Raw genomic sequence first — 18120 nt, forward strand, 5'->3', positions numbered from 1 at the left:
TCACCACCACCTCAGATCATCTGCTGCTGAAATCTACCCACGCCACTGTTATCTCTATTGACCATTCCAATGCACCGCTGGCGACTTGCCCACATTCTACCCTCTGTAAACTTGAGGTCATCAAAACCTCTGCTTCCCGCATCTTAATTCGCAAACATTCACCTAAACCACAGTGGTCGCTGACCTATACTGTCTTCTGGTTAAACAACGCCTCAATTTTAAAATCCTCACCCTTTATTTCTAATCCTCTCATGACCTTGCCCCTTCCTCTTCTGAGATATTTATGCTCACCTAATTGTGGCCTCTTATGCATACTAACTGCTTCACCATTAGTGGCCCGTGCCTTCAGCTGCTTCGATCCGAGGCGCTGGAATTCCCTCTCTAATTAGGATAACGGACGACAAAACAACTTCTGTCAGAAGCCAAAAGCAGAATATTGTAAACCAACAACCTTTTCCAAATTTAATTTATTTGATGTCATATAGGTTACCTTGACCATTACTATTATCTATTATTTAAACTAGACTTCAAACATTAAAAGATCAGAATAAAAAGCACAAAAACAGTGAAGAGCAACATTCTTGGATAGCTTATAGAATAATCATTCTTCGGGGTCACATGTTATAACGATCTGACTGGAATGACTTTAACCAGATGTTATGATCTCTGTAGAGACCAATAACTTTACAAAGATATTTGAAATTCCAGCAACTGACTGAAAGGATCACACAACAAGATTTCAAGTTTTAAGACTTCTACTGTAACAAAGCATGGAATTCTCGATTTTTGAGACTAAGCCCAGTGGCGGGCGGCTCCAGCTCCACCTTTCCCACTGACCAGATTGCAGGATCCCGCGCCAGATTCTATACTTAGAACCTCATTAATTATGCACAGGCGAGGTCCCCTCCGAATCCCATGGTGGATCAGCTGCTGATTTGTCCACCCGCCTTCACGTGACTGGTTCAAAGGTACCTGGACCATATTTAAACACCAATTCAACACACTCAGATGACTCTCTCTAGGCCACCAGACTGTGCTGGATGTCAGCAACCTAGAGAGATCAGCCTCAAGAAGTCTGTTTCTCGATTCAACCACTTCCCTGCAATCCCCCCACTCCCAGCCCAACACCTGCGAGGTGCTCATACCCCACTTAGATCTTTACCCTCCGCATCTGGAGTCCTCGTGCATCCCCTTCCATTAAACGATGTGGTACCCCTTTGACCCCCCTTGTTTGTGAGCCTTTCATGCAACCTTGTCAGGAACCAGCTTCCCTCCCCTCCATCCTCCGCCTTCCATTGTTCATTCTCTTCATCCATCTCCTTGCCCCTCTGCCTCCCATCATGAGCTCTCACCCTTCCCCCACTCCTTGCACAGCCTTCCTTTCACATTGCCCCCCTTTCTTCGTCAGGCCACTCTACCCGGCCTCACCTCACATTCCACCACCAGTCGAACTTCAGACCTTTGTTGCAGTGGCTGCAGCAGTCCTGCAGCAGTGTTGTCCAGATAGACACTGCTGTGTGGCAACAGGGGAGGTGGGAGGGAAAGGATACCCATGTACCCCCCAACCCCAGGTGCAGTACAGATCCGTGATTGGGATGGAAAATGCCGCCCAAAGGAACTAAAAGTACCATTTACTAAACACCATTCAGCAAGCAATTTGAACCATAAACTGCAGAAAAGAAATTCCTAGTTTAAACTTTATTGAACACCCTTTACTTGGCACCATCTCTTAAGTGGACACTTTATTCCCGCAGAACCAGTCCAAAGTTATTCTCAGCTCACAAGGGCATGCTTCTTTTCCCATTTCCAAACTCGGTCATTTTGAATCTCAGAACTGACTTTCACTGTGTGGATTACACTGGGATCTCTTCCCTCTCGCCCAAGGTAGGTGAATCTTCCAAACTCCCTTAAATCCTAACGGCCCGTTCTCTTCAACCTGAGGATGAATTCCCACCTGTGTTCTGCGAGGTGAATAATAGAATCAATATTTTCATGTGGGTCGTATAGACCCATGGGCGGGATTCTCCGACCCCCTGCCGGGGGCGGCAATCGCGCCGATCGGCGGGCCCCCCCCCCCTCGGCGATTCGATGGGCCGAAGTCCCGCTGCTGTAATGCCAGTCCCGCCGGTGTGAATTAAACCACCTCCCTTACCGGCGGGACCAGGTGCTCCGAGCGGGCTCCAGGGTCGTGGGGCGATCTGGACCCGGGGGGTGCCCCCACCGTGGCCTGGCCCACGATCGGGGCCCACCGATCCACGGGCGGGCCTGTGCCATGGGGGCACTCTTTCCCCTCCGCGTCGGCCTTAGCCTCCGCGATGGCCGACATGGAGGTGACCCCCCCCCCCCCCCCCCGCGCATGGATGATGTCAGCAGCCGCTGACGCCCCCACGCATGTGCGGACTTCCGCCGGCCGGTGGAGTCCCTTCAGCCCCAGCTGGCGTGGCGCCAAAGGCCTTCCACACCAGCCGGCGGGACAGCAACCACTCCGGCAGAAGATCAATCAGGCTTCGTGAAGGGCAGGCAGCCCGCGAGTAATATAAGACGGCTGTTGAATGTGGTGATGAATCAGTCGAGAGCTCTGGTACCAGAGGTGGTGGTGTCCATGGACGCAGAGAAAGCTTTGATCGGGTGGAGTGGCGATACTTGTTCGAAGTTTTGGGAACGTTTGGGTTTGGGCCGAGATTTGTGGCATGGGTGCAGTTGCTGTATGTGGCGCCAAGAGCGAGGGTAAGGACGAACGATATGAGCTCACAAAGCTTTGACTTACACAGGGGTACGAGGCAGGGGTGCCCGCTGTCGCCGCTGCTGTTTGCGCTGGCCATAGAGCCATTGGCGATGGCTCTCAGGGGGTCGGCAGAGTGACAGGGGATAATGGGGAGACAGAGGGAGCATCGGGTGTCGCTCTATGCTGATGACTTCTTGCTGTATGTTTCGGATCCGTTGGAGAGTATGGGAAGGATTATGGGCCTGTTGGGGAGGTTTGGAGGGTTCTCGGGGTACAAGCGGAATGTAGGGAAAAGCAAGGTTTTCCCGGTGAATGAGCTGTGACAGTAGGCTAATTTGGGGGGATGCCATTTACAGTAGCGAGGGATAGGTTTAGGTATTTGGGGATTCAGGTAGTGAGGGAATGGACGGGGCTCCGTAAGTGGAACTTAACGAAGCTGGTGGAGGAGGCCAGGGAGGACCTTAAGAGGTGGAATACACTGCATTTAACGTTGGCGGGGAGGGTCCAAGTGGTGAAAATGAATATTCTGCTGAGGTTCTTGTTTATCTTTCAGGCTCTCCCGATCTTTATACCAAAGGCCTTTTTTCAGAAAATGGACACAATCATCTCTGACTTTGTATGGGCGGGGAAGGTGCCGAGGATGGGGAGGACCCTGCTACAGAGGCAGGGGCAGCAGGGGGGTTGGCGTTGCCAAACTTGCTTCATTATTGGCGGCGAATGTGGACAAGGTGCGGCGGTGGTGGGAAGGAGAAGGGGTAGAGTGGGTTAGGTTGGAGGAGGAATCTTGTAAGTGGTCTAGTTTGAGGGCTATGGTGACGGCAGCATTGCCAACGGCTCCGAGTAGGTATTCAGGGAGCCCAGTGGTGCAGTCCATGGTGAAGATATGAAATCAGCTGAGGAGGCATTTTAGGGTGGAAGGGATGTCGATGCTACCGCCGCTGTGCCAGAATCATGGGTTTGAGCCAGGGAGGATGGACAGTGTATACAGGAGGTGGAGGGAAGTGGGGTTGGTCAAGGTGAGGGATTTGTATTTGGAGGAAGGGTTCGCCAGTCTGGAGGAGCTAAGGGAGAGGGTAGAGCTGCCGAAGAGTAGTGAGTTCAGGTATCTACAGGTTAGGGACTTTGCACGAAAGGTCTGGAAGGGGTTCCCTAGATTGCCAGGATACACCCTGCTGGAGCGACTGCTGCTTCCGAATGTGGAAGGGAGGGAAGAATTGGGGATGTATATAAGTGGCTGGGGGAGCAGGGAGACGAGAGGGTGGTGAAGATCAAGGAGAAATGGGAAGCGGAGTTGGGAATGGAGATCAATTGGGGAGTATGGAGTGAGGCACTGCGAAGGGTAAACGGGACCTCCTCCTGATACAGTTTAAGATGGTGCACAGAGTGCATATGACTCGGGCGAGAATGAATGGGTTCTTTCAGGGGGTAGCAGATGAGTGTGAGAGGTGTGGTCGGGGGCCAGCGAATCATGCGCACGTTTTGGAGTTGTGAAAAATTGGGTAGATTCTGGGCGGGAGTGTTCGCGGTCTTAGCCAAGATAGTAGAGGAGGGAGTGGACCCGGACCCTTTGGTGGCGATATTTGGGGTTTCAGAGAAGCTGGAGCTCATGGAGAGGAGGAAGGCCAATGTCCTGGCCTTCGCCTCTCTGACTGCACAGCGATGAATTTTGTTGGAGTGGCGGTCGGCATCGCCACCGGGGGTCGCAGCATGGTTCGGACATGTATGACTTCCTGCGGTTAGAGAAGATAAAGTATGAGTTATGGGGCTCAGCAGGGGAGTTTGAGAAAAGGTGGGGGATGTTTGTGACCGTGTTTGAGGAGCTGTTCGTCGCAGGAGGGTGAGGGGGATGGGGGGGGGGGGGGGGGGCGGGGTGAAAAAAGAGAAAAATCTGTACAAACAGTATAGTTGATTGTTGGGGAAAATGTTTCCCGGGGTGTTTATTTGCTGTAACTTTCTTTAATACAAGTTTGAATAAAATGTGTTTTTTTTTTTAAAGAATCAATATTTTCTCTGCTTCAGGTGCAGGACTGGCTGCCCTATCTCCTTCTCTCTGTCTCTCAGGTGGCTGCAGACTGACTGTTGTCTATGAGGTTCAAGGGTATCTTAGGAACCTTGTAACCCAATACCACATTGGCTTTCCTTGGACTTTTCCCTTCCCAAAGCTGACCATCGTGGTAACATGAAATACATGGACCTTGTGTCTCTAGGTGGAAATGTAAATTAGCTATCCTCTAAGCCTCCATTTTATCTTTCTGGTTAGCTGGTGAAAAGATAAGTCCAAAGCATTAGTGTGCTGCCACTATTCACAATGCCACTACTTTGAGAAACTGGAAGAAACTTTGCCAAGTCTCCAAGCCTCCTAACTTTTTACTGACTGTTCACCGGATAACAATTAACACTATCCTGTTTATAGTTCTGTACAGAGCCTATCGGTTCGAAAATACTCCGGCACAACATCAAGCCAGTCCTTCCTCTGCGTGTGCAGCACAGTGTCACAGTGGTTAGCACAGTTGCTTCACAGCTCCAGGGCCCTAGGTTCAATTCCTGGCTTGGGTCAGTGTCTGTGCGGAGTCTGCACGTTCTCCCCATGCCTGTGTGAGTTTCCTCCGGGTGCCTCGGTTTCCTCCCACAGTCCAAAGATGTGCAGGTTAGTTGGATTGGCCATGATAGTGTCCAAAAAGGTTAGCTGGGGTTACATGTTATGGGGATAGGGGGGGAGGCGTGGGCTTAAGTAGGGTGCTCTTTCCAAGAGTCGGTGCAGACTCGATGGGCCGAATGGCCTCCTTCTGCACTATAAATTCTATGATTCTATGAATACTGGAAGTCTTTAGCCCACTGCAACCAACTGTCTGGTTATTCAACAGTTCAAACTGTATTTGATGGTGATGGTGGGTATTTTGTTTTGCATGCAGTCAGAACTTTGGTTTCAGCTCATCATCACTCGCCACACACACCAGAATCAGAGCACAGCTGCTCACATGTACTAAAATCGATACTGACAGACAGCTCTTCTCATTGTAGAACCATATAAAATTATGAAGGGCATAGATAAGATAGAAGCAGGGAGGTTGTTTCCACTGGCGGGTGAAACTAGAACTAGGGGGCACAGCCTCAAAATAAGGGGGAGCAGATTTAGGACTGAGTTGAGGCGGACCTCTTCATCCAAATGGTGTAAATCTGTGAAATTCCCTGCCCAGTGTAACAGTTGAGGCTACCTCATTTATTGTTTTTAAGGCAAAGATAGATATATTTTTGAATAGTAAAGGAATTAAGGGTTATGGTGAGCGGGTGGAGACGTGGAGCTGAGTCCACAAAAAAAATCACCTTCTGAATGGTAGAGCAGGCTTGAGGGGCCCTACTCCTGCTCCTAGTTCTTATGTTCTTTTGTTCATTGGATCAGCCGCTATTCAGAATATCCAAGCTCATTAGAATTTCATGATGGAGATGCATTATGGAGATTGAACCTTTTCATGTTCATTCACTTGGGTTTCTGAACCCAGCAATGGCTGTATAACTGTTATTCAGGTGGCTGTATAACTGTCATTCGGGTGGCTGTATAACTGTTATTCAGGTGGCTGTATAACTGTTATTCAGGTGGCTGTATAACTGTCATTCGGGTGGCTGTATAACTGTTATTCAGGTGGCTGTATAACCATTGTTCAGGTGGCTATATAACTATTGTTCAGGTGGTTGTATAACTATTGTTCAGGTGGTTGTATAACTCTTGTTCAGGTGGCTGTACACCTGTTGTTCAGGTGGATACAGCCCATTCATAGAACGTAGAACATACATTCCCCTGAACAGATTTATGTGTTGTGTTGAGATGCCTCCAATACCAGTTATCTCCCAGGCAGACAGTGCGACTCGTAGGTGAATTTTAACAGTTTGATCAATGGAGTTTGTGTTGGTTGTAGCTAACACAAAAAGGGAAGACAGGGATGCAGCAGCTCACACTCCATCCGTTTCTCGTTTCCACTGAGGTCTTTTGGCTCTCGTCAACATTCCTGCAGTCACTCTCCTAATTCAGGCCCCTCACCCAATGAATCACACTGAGCCTTGGGATTATTCTTCCTGCCTCTGTCCTTCAGCAATCCCCATAACAATAATAGATATTTATATAGCACCTTTAGTAATAAAACACAAGATGTGATGGGAGTTGGGATATGGACAGCAGAACTCTGGATGAGTTTAATTTTATGGGAGGTGGAAGGTGGGAGAGCACTGGAATAACCAAGTGTAGAGGTCAGTGGATTGCTTCATGCTGAACTCACAATGCTGCTCCTCTGGTCTCTTTTTCCTGTCAACCGCACCACTTTCTCTATTGTCTGAATTACATGCTGACAATGAAACTTTTAAAATCAAATGCAGTTGCAATTACAGTAAGAGACATCCACGGTGATAAGTGCAATGCCAATATCTTAATGTGTCCTCAAGTATCTTTAACCCTGCTCCCGATATCAAGGGTGAACTGGCTCCTTCCAAAACGCATGAGTTTCTTATGGAGTACGTCTGAGCCCATGATAATACAGTGCTATGGAATTATTCACAAGTACCCTTTGGGACACATGTGGTAGTATCCTTGATTACGAATCAGAAGCTTGGGGGCTCCAATCCCCCTCCAGAAACCGGAGCATAAAATCCAGGCTGACACCCCAGTACAGTACTGTGGGAATGTGCACGGTCAGAGGTGCCATCTTTTGTATGATACGTTTAACCAATGCCCTATCTGCCCTCTTGAGATGGAAAGACCCCATGGCAATATTTCAGAGAAGAGTTATTCCAAATGTCCTGAGCAGTTTTTATTCCTTAATCAATATCACAAAAGCAGATTATTTGGTTATCATTGCATTGCTTTTTGTGAGAGCTTCATGTGCAATTGGCTGTTGTTCTTTCTACATCATAGCAATGAATACACTTCAAAAAAAGTGCTTAATTGGATGCAAAGTGCTTTGGAACGTCTTGAGTGTGTGAAAGGCGCTACTTAAATGCACGTTTTGTTTCTCATAACTCCGTTTACTGAGTGTTGATTCCACACATCCTGTGGGAGAAAATAAATCATTCAAATCTTTTATGCTCAAGCCCTGATGTTTATAGTCATATCCTGTAGCTTATCATGCCTTCTGGCAGATTGATGAGTCGCGTCCAATGGAAAGATATACATTAATATTGATGGTTTATCATTTAAAAGTGTAGAAAAAGATTGAAAACAAATTGCTAGACAAAGAACGCTTTTACCTTGACTTTTACATTCATATGCAACGGACGTTGCATCACAGGCGGGTATACGGGGTTTATTAAGGTCAAAAAACTTAGTGCAGATCAATAGTTCACTCAGAAAGAGTGTTACAGGGTCGATCAACCAATGTCACAGGGAACACCAATGCTGACTCACACACTGTTGTTCCAACTCAAAGTACAGAAAGCTTTCTGAACTGTTAACAGCAAAAGGGCATCAAAAACAACAAAAGAAAGACTTATTAGGGCTTTTTCCAAAGTAAAATGGTCGTGAACGTGGTATCAAAAGACTCAACTGCTTTCACTGAATTTACGAAGCAAAAAGTGTTCGCTGTGGCAGATATCAAGAGGAATCCATAAACAACTGGGAACCGTAAGTTGCTCAATCTGATTTCTTCTCTTAATACCCAGAGAATAATGCACGCATGGGAACAATTCTAGGGTAATAATGTTTGTGTTGGTGGTATAAACCTATTGACAATTCTGATGTGAATTCAGTGCTAAAATTTCTAGCCTAGAACAATGTACTAATTCCTTTCCAATTAATTCATATCTTGATCCTTCCAAAACTATGCTTCCCACAATCTGGACCTCAAATATAATTCCGGAAACAATGGGAAGTACAAAAACCCCACTATATCACCTAAAGCCATTTCCTAGCTCTATTCGTCCGCCAGCATTCTGAACTTTTGATAAGTAAGCAAGAGCTGGCATTTTACATACCCTTTGGGTGTCAGTTTGACTCAGACTTTGTGGGTGCAAGCCCTACTCCAAAGGACTTGACCACATAAATCTAGGTGGCCAATTCAAAGCTGTATTGAGAGAGAAGTACCATCATTCAGGTGAGATGTTAAACAGAGATTCCATCTATGCTCTCAGATGGGTGCAAAAGATCCCATGCCACCATTTTGAAAAGCAAGAAAGAGTTTTACCCACTGCGTCATGGCCGAAGTGTATGTCTCAACCGAAATCATTAAAAATCCCATTATTATCACATTTCTGTCTGTAGATTCTTGTGTGTGACTGAGTTGTCACATTTCCGATATTGCACTTCACCGATGACAAAGTGCTTTGGGACACCCTGAGGTTGTGAATTGTCACTACATTTTTGTAAATTATTCTATTGTCACCACCAGCCAAGCATGGGCACTTCAACAAGCTGGCCCTCACCACCCACACAGAGAAGTGTAATAAATAGCTCAGCTGGTAGAGCGGAGGTCTGTAGATGATTAAAGCTGACATCCTTAGGTCACTGGTTCAATTCCAGTTCGAAGGAAGCCTTACCCCCCTTTGGGCAGCACAGCAGTTAGCACTATGGCTTCACAGCACCAGGGTCCCAGGTTTGATTCCCAGCTTGGGTCACTGGCTGTGTGGAGTCTGCATGTTCTCCCAGTGTCTGCGTGGGTTTCCTCCGGGTGCTCCGGTTTCCTCCCACAAGTCTCGAAAGACGTACTTTAAAGAAATTTGGACATTCTGAATTCTCCGTCTGTGTACCTGAACAGGTGCCGGAATGTGGTGACTAGGGACTTTTCACGTAGCTTCATTGCAGTGTTAATGTAAGCCTACTGGTTACAATAAAGATTATTATTAAATGTCAACCTATTCAGCAATGCTCACATCCCAAGGATGAACAAAAAAATTGTTAGTGCATTTTCAAATTGACAAACTTTATCCATTTTAGACACATATTTTTTAAAAAGAGGTTTTCTTTCACATATCCTGCCTGTTTTTAATTTGTTCGTAAGACGTGAGCGTCATTGGCAAGGTTGCTATTTATTACCCAACATTATTTGCTGGCTTAGTATAACTGGGTAGCTGGCTCGTCTACTTCGGAGAGCAGTTAAGAGTGAACTATGTTGGTGTAGGACCGGAGTCACATTTCAACCAAACCGCATAAGAACATTAGTGAACAGGTTTGAATGTTTTACAACAATCAGATAGTTTTGCTCTCACTTGTACTGGTAAAGCATTTTATTTCCAGATTTTCTTTTCCAAGCTAAAAACTGCTTTCAGATTCTCAAACTGTGATGGTGAGATCTGAACTTACTTTATCAAATTAGTTCAGACTCTAGATTACTAGTCTAATAACATCACCAATACACTATCTAATGTACCTATAAATAATGCTCAACTCCCACATTAAGAAAAATCAGTGAAAGCAGAGTCCTTTTGAAATTTATTTGAATGAGTCAACATTTGGATAGTCAGTTAGTTTGATTTTATGAAATGTTTGGTCATCCCAGAAATACTTACGAATGGATGGATGTCCAAGTTGCTGAGTTTGAAAGAGTGTCAACATTGATTATGGTGGGATGGTTTGGTTACATTAAGTCATAAATCCTCCTGTGAAAAGATGTGTTGGATCTTCTGAGAATTCCCAAATCTGTCTGATCAGTGCAACTTGTCCATAGATGAAATGAAACATTTCCTCTCTCCGCTGGTTGAAAGGGCTTTATGTTAATACTCCCCAAACTTATTTCAGACTTCCTACATTCACATGAAGGAAAAGAGAATCAATTTAAATTTGCATGACGTTAATGTCAGAGAAGCCTCAACGAGTGTGGGAAACGCATCAAGTTCAGTTTAAAAAAGAGGAACCTGAGAAGTTGGGCATGTTCTCCATAAGAACAAAGAACACTACAGCACTGGAACAGGCCCTTTGGCCCTCCAAGCCTGCGTCGACCATGGTACCTGTCTAAACGAAAACTGTCTGCACTTACGGGCCGGGATTCTCCTTTCCGGGGACAAAGTCCCCACACCAGCGGGAAAACCGGCACCCTTTCCGGTTTTAGGTGGACGGCAATGGGGTTGCCACCGCTGCAGCCGGCGGCGAAGGGACTACGTGAGTTGGCGCATGCGCCGAACTGCTGGCCTGATCCTGCGCCAAAGTGCCGGCCTGATCCTGCGCATGCACGGAACCGCCGGCGTGTTTTGGCGTATGCGCGGGGGGTTCTCTTCTCCGTGCCAGCCATGGCAATGGCAGAGCCCTACAGGGCCGGCGCGGAAGGAAGGAGTGCCCCCACGACACAGGCCCGCCCGCAGATCGGTGGGCCCCGATTGCGGGCTAGTCCACCGTGAGGGCCACCGTGGACCCCCCCCCGGGTCAGATCCCCCCGCGCCGCGCCCCCCCGCGTCGGATCTTGACTCTCCTACCCTAGGTAGGATCTGATTACCCTAGGTAGAATAAACAGCATCTGATTATCCCAAAAAAACATAGGGCAGAGATGTTTGAGGGGTGAGCTAGTAGCGGTGTTCAAAACATGTGATAACTCTGATAGAGTAAGTAAAGAGAAACTGTTTCTATTGGCAAGAGGGTCAGTAACCAGATGTCAATGATTGAAGATAAACTGATAATAGAAGCAGAGACAAGGGACAGGATTCTCCGACCGCCCCGCCAGGTCAGAGAATCACAGGGGGCCGGGGTAAATCCTGCCCCCGCCGGCCGCCGAATTTGCCAGCACCGGATATTCGGCGGGGGCGGGAATAGCGCCGTGCCGGTCAGCAGGCCCCCCCCTCCCCCGGCGATTCTCCGGCCCGCGATGGGCCGAAGTCCCGCTGCTGTTATGCCAATCCCGCCGGCGTGAATTAAACCAGGTACTTACCGGCGGGACCAGGCGGCGCGGGCGGGCTCCGGGGTCCTGGGAGTCCGGGGTGATCTGGCCCCGGGGGGGTAGGCCTGGCCCGCGATCGGGGTCCACCGATCCGCGGGCGGGCCTTTGCCGTGGGGGCACTCTTTTACTACGCGTCTGCCGTGTAGGTCTCCGCGATGGCCGACGCGTAGGAGACCCCCCCCAGTGCATACGCGGGGATGACATCAGCAGCCGCTGACGCTCCCGCGCATGCGCGGACTTCCGCCGGCCGGCGGAGTCCTTTCGGCCCCGGCTGGCGTGGCGCCAAAGGCCTTTCCCGCCGGTCGGCGGGGCGCAAACAACTCCGGGGCGGGCCTAGCCTCTAAAGGTGCGGAGGATTCCGCACCTTTGGTGCGGCCCGTCGCCGGAGTGGTTCACGCCACTCCGTCCCGCCGGGACCCCCCGCCCTGCCGGGTAGAGGATAATCCCGCTCAAGAAGAGGACAATTTTAATTTGATTGTTTGGTTTTTTTTTTTTTTTTTTTTAAACACAGCAAATTGTTCTCATTTGGATTGCACTTTAGGTTGGTAGAAGTAATTTCAATAATCACTTGTAAAAGGGAATTGGATAAATGCTTGAAAAGGAAGCATGAGTAGGGCTGCAGGAAAATCCCCTGATCCCCAGTGCAGTACTGAGGAAGTGCTATCTTTCAAGTCAGATGTTAAACTGAAGCTCCATCCACCCTCTCAGGTAGATGCAAGTATCCAAGCACTTTTTCCAAAAGACCAGGGAATCTTCCTGTAGGGCAGTGGGACTAATTGCATAATTCCCACAAAGAGATGACACAGATACAACAGGCTGAATGATCTCCTCTTGTGTTATACGATTCAACAACTCTATTAAGCTTGCGGCGGTGAATTTTAATGTACCTTAAAGAGGACCGCAAACTGATAATTAGCATTAAGTTAAAGTCGCAAGACAAAACCACTAACTTGCATTAAAACAGCATCACAGAAAATAGTCACATAGAAAATAGTCACACAGTTTTCTGACTTCAAGCATACACCAAATCTTGGGACATTCCAGAAATGTTTTATATTTAAAGTCTGGCACACTGTCTAACCACCCTTCCTGTATTATGAATAGTCTTTACAACAGGGTTCTCTTGCAACTTGACAGCAACTTATTTCTGCAGGCAGATTAATATACTTGAAGATACACCCCGCGAACCTCAAGGCTCTGTGTAATGGTGAGCCAACTATACAAAATGCCTTTTAAGCAATCACCACGTCATGTGAACTTGATTAAGATGTCAAGACACTGAAAAGATTGTCCTCTGGTTGAAAATCAGACAATAGCAAAAATATGCTGCAAATTGGGGTAAGCCGCCCAGGCTATTAGAAACATCAGTGACATGACTAAATATCATTTGACTAGATTTAAGAAATTCATCACAAATGGACCACACAATACAGAAGGTGGGAAATTAAAAAATAATGTATTCTATTTCACACTGTCCAATTCATGAGAATTATTTGCACTAATACAGAGGCAAATGTAATGAAATAGTTGTCATATTTCACACATCATGCAATAATTACCAAAACACTGCAACTAATATGCGATTCTTGAAAGACTGCTGCAAAACGTCCATAGTTAGAGCAATGGCAAAACTATCAAAAGAACATGCCAGAGACATAAGCAGAAAGTCCATGTTAACATGCCAGTGCAGTGCTGAGGAAGTGGTATCTTTCAGGTCAGATGTTAAACTGCAGCTCCATCCGCCCTCTCGGGTATATGGACGTATCCAAGCACTTTTTCCCAAAAGATCAGGGGATATATCCCTTGTGTCCTGGCCAACATATATACCTCAACTAAGATCACCAAAACAGATTATCAGGTCAGCTGTTTACAGGAGATCGGTGGCAAGACCAGCACTTAATTCCCATCCCCAATTGCTCTTGAGAACATAGAACATAGAAAAATACAGCACAGATCAGGCCCTTCGGCCCACGATGTTGTGCCAAACTTTTGTCCTAGATTAAGAACAAATTTATCTACACCCCCTCATTGTACCGTAATCCATGTACCTATCCAATAGCCGCTTGAAGGTCCCTAATGTTTCCGACTCAACTACTTCCACAGGCAGTGCATTCCATGCCCCCACTACTCTCTGGGTAAAGAACCTACCTCTGACATCCCCCCTATATCTTCCACCATTCACCTTAAATTTATGTCCCCTTGTAATGGTTTGTTCCACCCAGGGAAAAAGTCTCTGACTGTCTACTCTATCTATTCCCCTGATCATCTTATAAACCTCTATCAAGTCGCCCCTCATCCTTCTCTGTTCTAATGAGAAAAGGCCTAGTACCCTCAACCTTTCCTCGTAAGACCTACTCTCCATTCCAGGCAACATCCTGGTAAATCTCTTTTGCACCTTTTCCAAAGCTTCCACATCCGTCCTAAAATGAGGCGACCAGAACTGCACACAGTACTCCAAATGTGGCCTTACTAAAGTTTTGTACAGCTGCATCATTACCTCACGGCTCTTAAACTCAATTCCTCTGCTAATGAACGCTAGCACACCATAGGCCTTCTTCACAGCTCTATCCACTTGAGTGTCAACTTTCAAAGATCTATGAACATAGACCCCAAGATCTCTCTGCTCCTCCACATTGCCAAGAACCCTACCATTCACCCTGTATTCCGCATTCATATTTGTCCTTACAAAATAGACAACCTCACACTTTTCAGGGTTAAACTCCACCTGCCACTTCTCAGCCCCGCTCTGCATCCTATCTATGTCTCTTTGCAGCCAACAACAGCCCTCTTCACTATCCACAACTCCACCAATCTTCGTATCGTCTGCAAATTTACTGACCCACACTTCAACTCCCTCATGCAAGTCATTCATGAAAATCACAAACAGCAAAGGACCCAGAACTGATCCCTGCAGTACGCGACTGGTAACTGGGCTCCAAGCTGAATATTTGCCATCCACCACCACTCTCTGACTTCTATCGGTTAGCTAGTTCGTTATCCAAATGGCCAAATTTCCCATTATCCCATGCCTCCTTACCTTCTGTAGAAGCCTACCATGGGAAACTTACTAAAATCCATGTACACTACATCCACTGCTTTACCTTCATCCACGTGCTTGGTCACCTCCTCAAAGAATTCAATAAGACTTGTGAGACAAGACCTACCCCTCACAAATCCGTGCTGACTATCCCTAATCAAGCAGTGTCTTTCCAGATGCTCAGAAGTGTTGATGACCCACCATATTGACACATTCACTCCTGAACACCCCATGGAAATGTTACAATAAAGTACTGTCCTCCTGTTAAATAAAATAGATGCAGTAACTGGATTCTGACCGACATCAAATCACATAGAATGATACAGGACATGAGGCCATTCGGCCCATCATCATGTCGCTTCTGGCTCTTTGAAGATGCTACCCAATTAGTCCCACTCCGGTGTCATTTTTGCAGTATTTTGTCAGGCGCCGTTGTATTGACAGAAATTGAATTTATGTCTTTTGCAACAATGTAGGCATTCCAAGTACAAATGAAATCTAATCCACAGTTTAAATGGAGGTCAGTTTCAAATTGTCCTTTTTGCACCGTTTCAATATGGCACACAGAATCTTGGTCAGTCAATCTCCATAGGTCTCCATAGGTCAGCAGGAGCAGGACCGGCACCGGAGATTCGGCGGGGGCGGGAATCGCGCCGGTCGCCCCCCCCCCCCGGCGATTCTCCGACCCGCGATGGGCCGAAGTCCCGCTGCTATAATGCCGGTCCCGCCAGCGTGAAATAAACCACCTCCCTTACCGGTGGGACCAGGCGCCGCGAGTGGGCCCGGGGGGTGCCCCGCGGTGGCCTGGCCTGCGATCGGGGCCCACCGATCCGGTGGCACTCTTTTACTACGAGTCGGCCGTGTAGGTCTCCACGATGGCCGACGCGTAGGTGACCCCCCCACCCCTGCGCATACGCGGGAATGACGTCAGCAGCCGTTGACGCTCCCGCGCATGCGCGGACTTCCGCCGGCCGGTGGAGTCCCTTCGGCCCAGCTGGCGTGGCACCAAAGGCCTTCCATGTCAGCCGGTGGGACGGCAACCATTCCGGCGCGGGCCTAGCCTCTAAAGGTGCGGAGAAACCGCACTTTGGGGTGGCCCGATGCTGGAGTGGTTCACGCCACTCCATCCCACCGGGAACCCCCGCCCCGCCGGGTAGGGGAGAATCCCGCCTCGGTTTCTATCTGGTGCGACCATAGAGCCTGGAATAGGTCACAACCAACATCAAATTCCTTACATTATCACTCAGATTAGAACAGCGACACCTATCTCGGGTCACACTGCCATTCAAACTCCATCATATTGTTCATCAAGACACTTCAGGAAGTGGTCTGCCAACTCAAGAAAAGCCTCTCCTGGATGCTCCCCAGCTTGTCGTTTAATATGCAAGCTTGCTTCAGGCAGCAGAACCTAGATCCAATCACCTGGATTTCACACTGTCTGCAATCAAAAGACTTTCTGTTGTACAAAAATAATGTATATCTAGTGTATACAGGGCCTTGAACCTGCAACCTTTCAGACTGATGGACTTTCATTCGAACTAGAGGATGATCACTCAGATGCCCTGTGCTCATTTAGCGACAGTGGTTGTACCGATCCAGGCCCATTGCCAATTTACAATTCTTCTTGTATTCAAAGTCCCTCCATGACCCCAGCCCTCCTTATCTCCATTTCTCCTGGATCTCGGCCTTCCGGGAATTCCAGCCTCTTTACAGTTTGATTCCCTTCACCCACCATTTGTAAGTGCGTCTTCAGCTACCGAGGTCCAAAAGCTCTGGAAATCCCTTCCCAAACCTCCCTCGGTCTCTCCACCTCTCCCCCTTTTCGATATGATAGAGGACATGAGTGTCTAAGTGGCGAAAGGAGATGATGGTGCAAGGCAAAAGGAAATGAAAATAGGACAAACATGGAAACAGATAATGTGTCATGTTGACAGCTGATCATTTTTATACAGGTACTGCCCGACTGCTGTGCATGACCAAACTTCCAGCATCTGGAGTATTTTCAGTTTGGCTAAATAAAACACAAGACATTTTTACAAAAATGTATCACCCAAGGTAAGAGAACTGTTTTGTACACAGAGCTTATTATACTCAAATATATGAGGTAAAGGGGTTCTTACACTGTTTTACACCATTCATGCAAAGTGATATAGAATGGTCAGTCTTAAAGGGGGAGGAGATGGACAAAATCAAACTGCTGCTACACAGCGCCAGGGACCCGGGTTCGATTCCGCCCTCAGCTGACTGTCTTTCTCCCAGTGTTTGTGTGACTCGATGGGCCAAATGGCCTCCTTCTGCAGTGTAGGGATTCTATGATTTTATAAAATTCCAATTAAGGGCCAATCCACCTACCCTGCACATCTTTGGGTTGTGGGGGTGAGACCCAAGCAGACACGGGGAGAATGTGCAAACTCCGTATGGACAGTGACCGGCCGGGATCGAACCCGAGTCCTCAGCGCCGTGAGGCAGCAGTGCTAACCACTGCGCCACCATGCCACCCTTCATCAGTGCTGCATAGGCCCACTTCTAACCTAGTTTATTTACAGCCTTCCTCAGATGGCTCCTTTCACACACTAACAGGCCAAGTGATTATGACACACGAGCCTGTGCACAAAGATTATGTTGTTGCTGATAATTACACTGGCAGCCCCTGCGGCACATTCATACATTCCAGAGAGCGCAGACATACCTGCATTTTTCCTGCATGATGTCAGAAACCTGCTGATATTACCACAATGTTCTGAGGGCCTACTTGTGGCAGACAGGCAACATGGAGAAAGAGAAACCAGTATTAAGACTATAGCCGAACCTGGCATAAAGGAGGGGATATCCCAATAGTGCAAAATTAAATTTCCTCCTTCTTCAAATATGACCAGGAGGTTTTAAAGCTTCTAAAACCAATCTTTTTTTTTTAAAAAAAGGTCCAATCGAGTTTGCATCAGGTGCCAATCTTTTATTTCCATTTTAAAATTCCAATATTCTTGTCAGGGCAGTGATTCTTCACACGGTTAGTGCTGCATGTGTGGATATATCTCTGGACTAAGATGTAGACCTGTGACCTTCTAATTAAGGAATAAGAGTGCTTCCAACTGAGCAACAGCCAATATGTGTACTATACACGATTGGTTGCTATGAGTACTGTGTGTAAGGTTTCTGACTACCATGCCTGTATTTTGGATCAACACAAAACACAACTCCAAACAGTATTTTTGTTTAACCGGGATTTTATAACCCAGTGTGTTGGTTACATTTCACCTGACAGTTTTTTAAAATGCATTTTGGGGATATGGGTGATTCTAACAAACACATATTTATTGCCTATATCTAGTTGGTGAAATGACAATTGTGGGCATTGTCCTGGAACCCAATGATCCACAGTGATTTAGGATTTTGACACAATGGTTATAAAATACTATGCCTAACTCTGCCATTTGGGAGAGATACTTGTAGGTGAACTTTGGGGCTTTCGCAAGTTTTCAATTATTATTCTCCTTGGAGCTGAAAGATGCTCT

General features: G+C 47.3%; 2 protein-coding genes across 3 annotated transcripts in view; one reads left to right on the top strand and one right to left on the bottom strand.

Moving 5' to 3' along the window:
- wwc3 (WWC family member 3) overlaps window positions 1–18120 on the bottom strand; it is a 298570-nt gene that overhangs the window by 237787 nt on the left and 42663 nt on the right. The gene's annotated exons all lie outside the window — the stretch shown is intronic.
- The window catches only part of LOC140428118 (putative claudin-24), a 134108-nt gene continuing 124119 nt past the window's right edge, over window positions 8132–18120 (top strand). Inside the window, exons 1-2 of the mRNA XM_072514195.1 lie at window positions 8132–8333; window positions 16561–16663. Of these exons, the coding sequence (XP_072370296.1) occupies window positions 16581–16663 (83 nt within the window). The 5' untranslated portion in view covers window positions 8132–8333; window positions 16561–16580. The remainder of the gene's footprint in view (window positions 8334–16560; window positions 16664–18120) is intronic.

Source organism: Scyliorhinus torazame, chromosome 8, assembly GCF_047496885.1.
Source record: "Scyliorhinus torazame isolate Kashiwa2021f chromosome 8, sScyTor2.1, whole genome shotgun sequence".
Taxonomy (NCBI): Eukaryota; Metazoa; Chordata; class Chondrichthyes; order Carcharhiniformes; family Scyliorhinidae; genus Scyliorhinus; species Scyliorhinus torazame.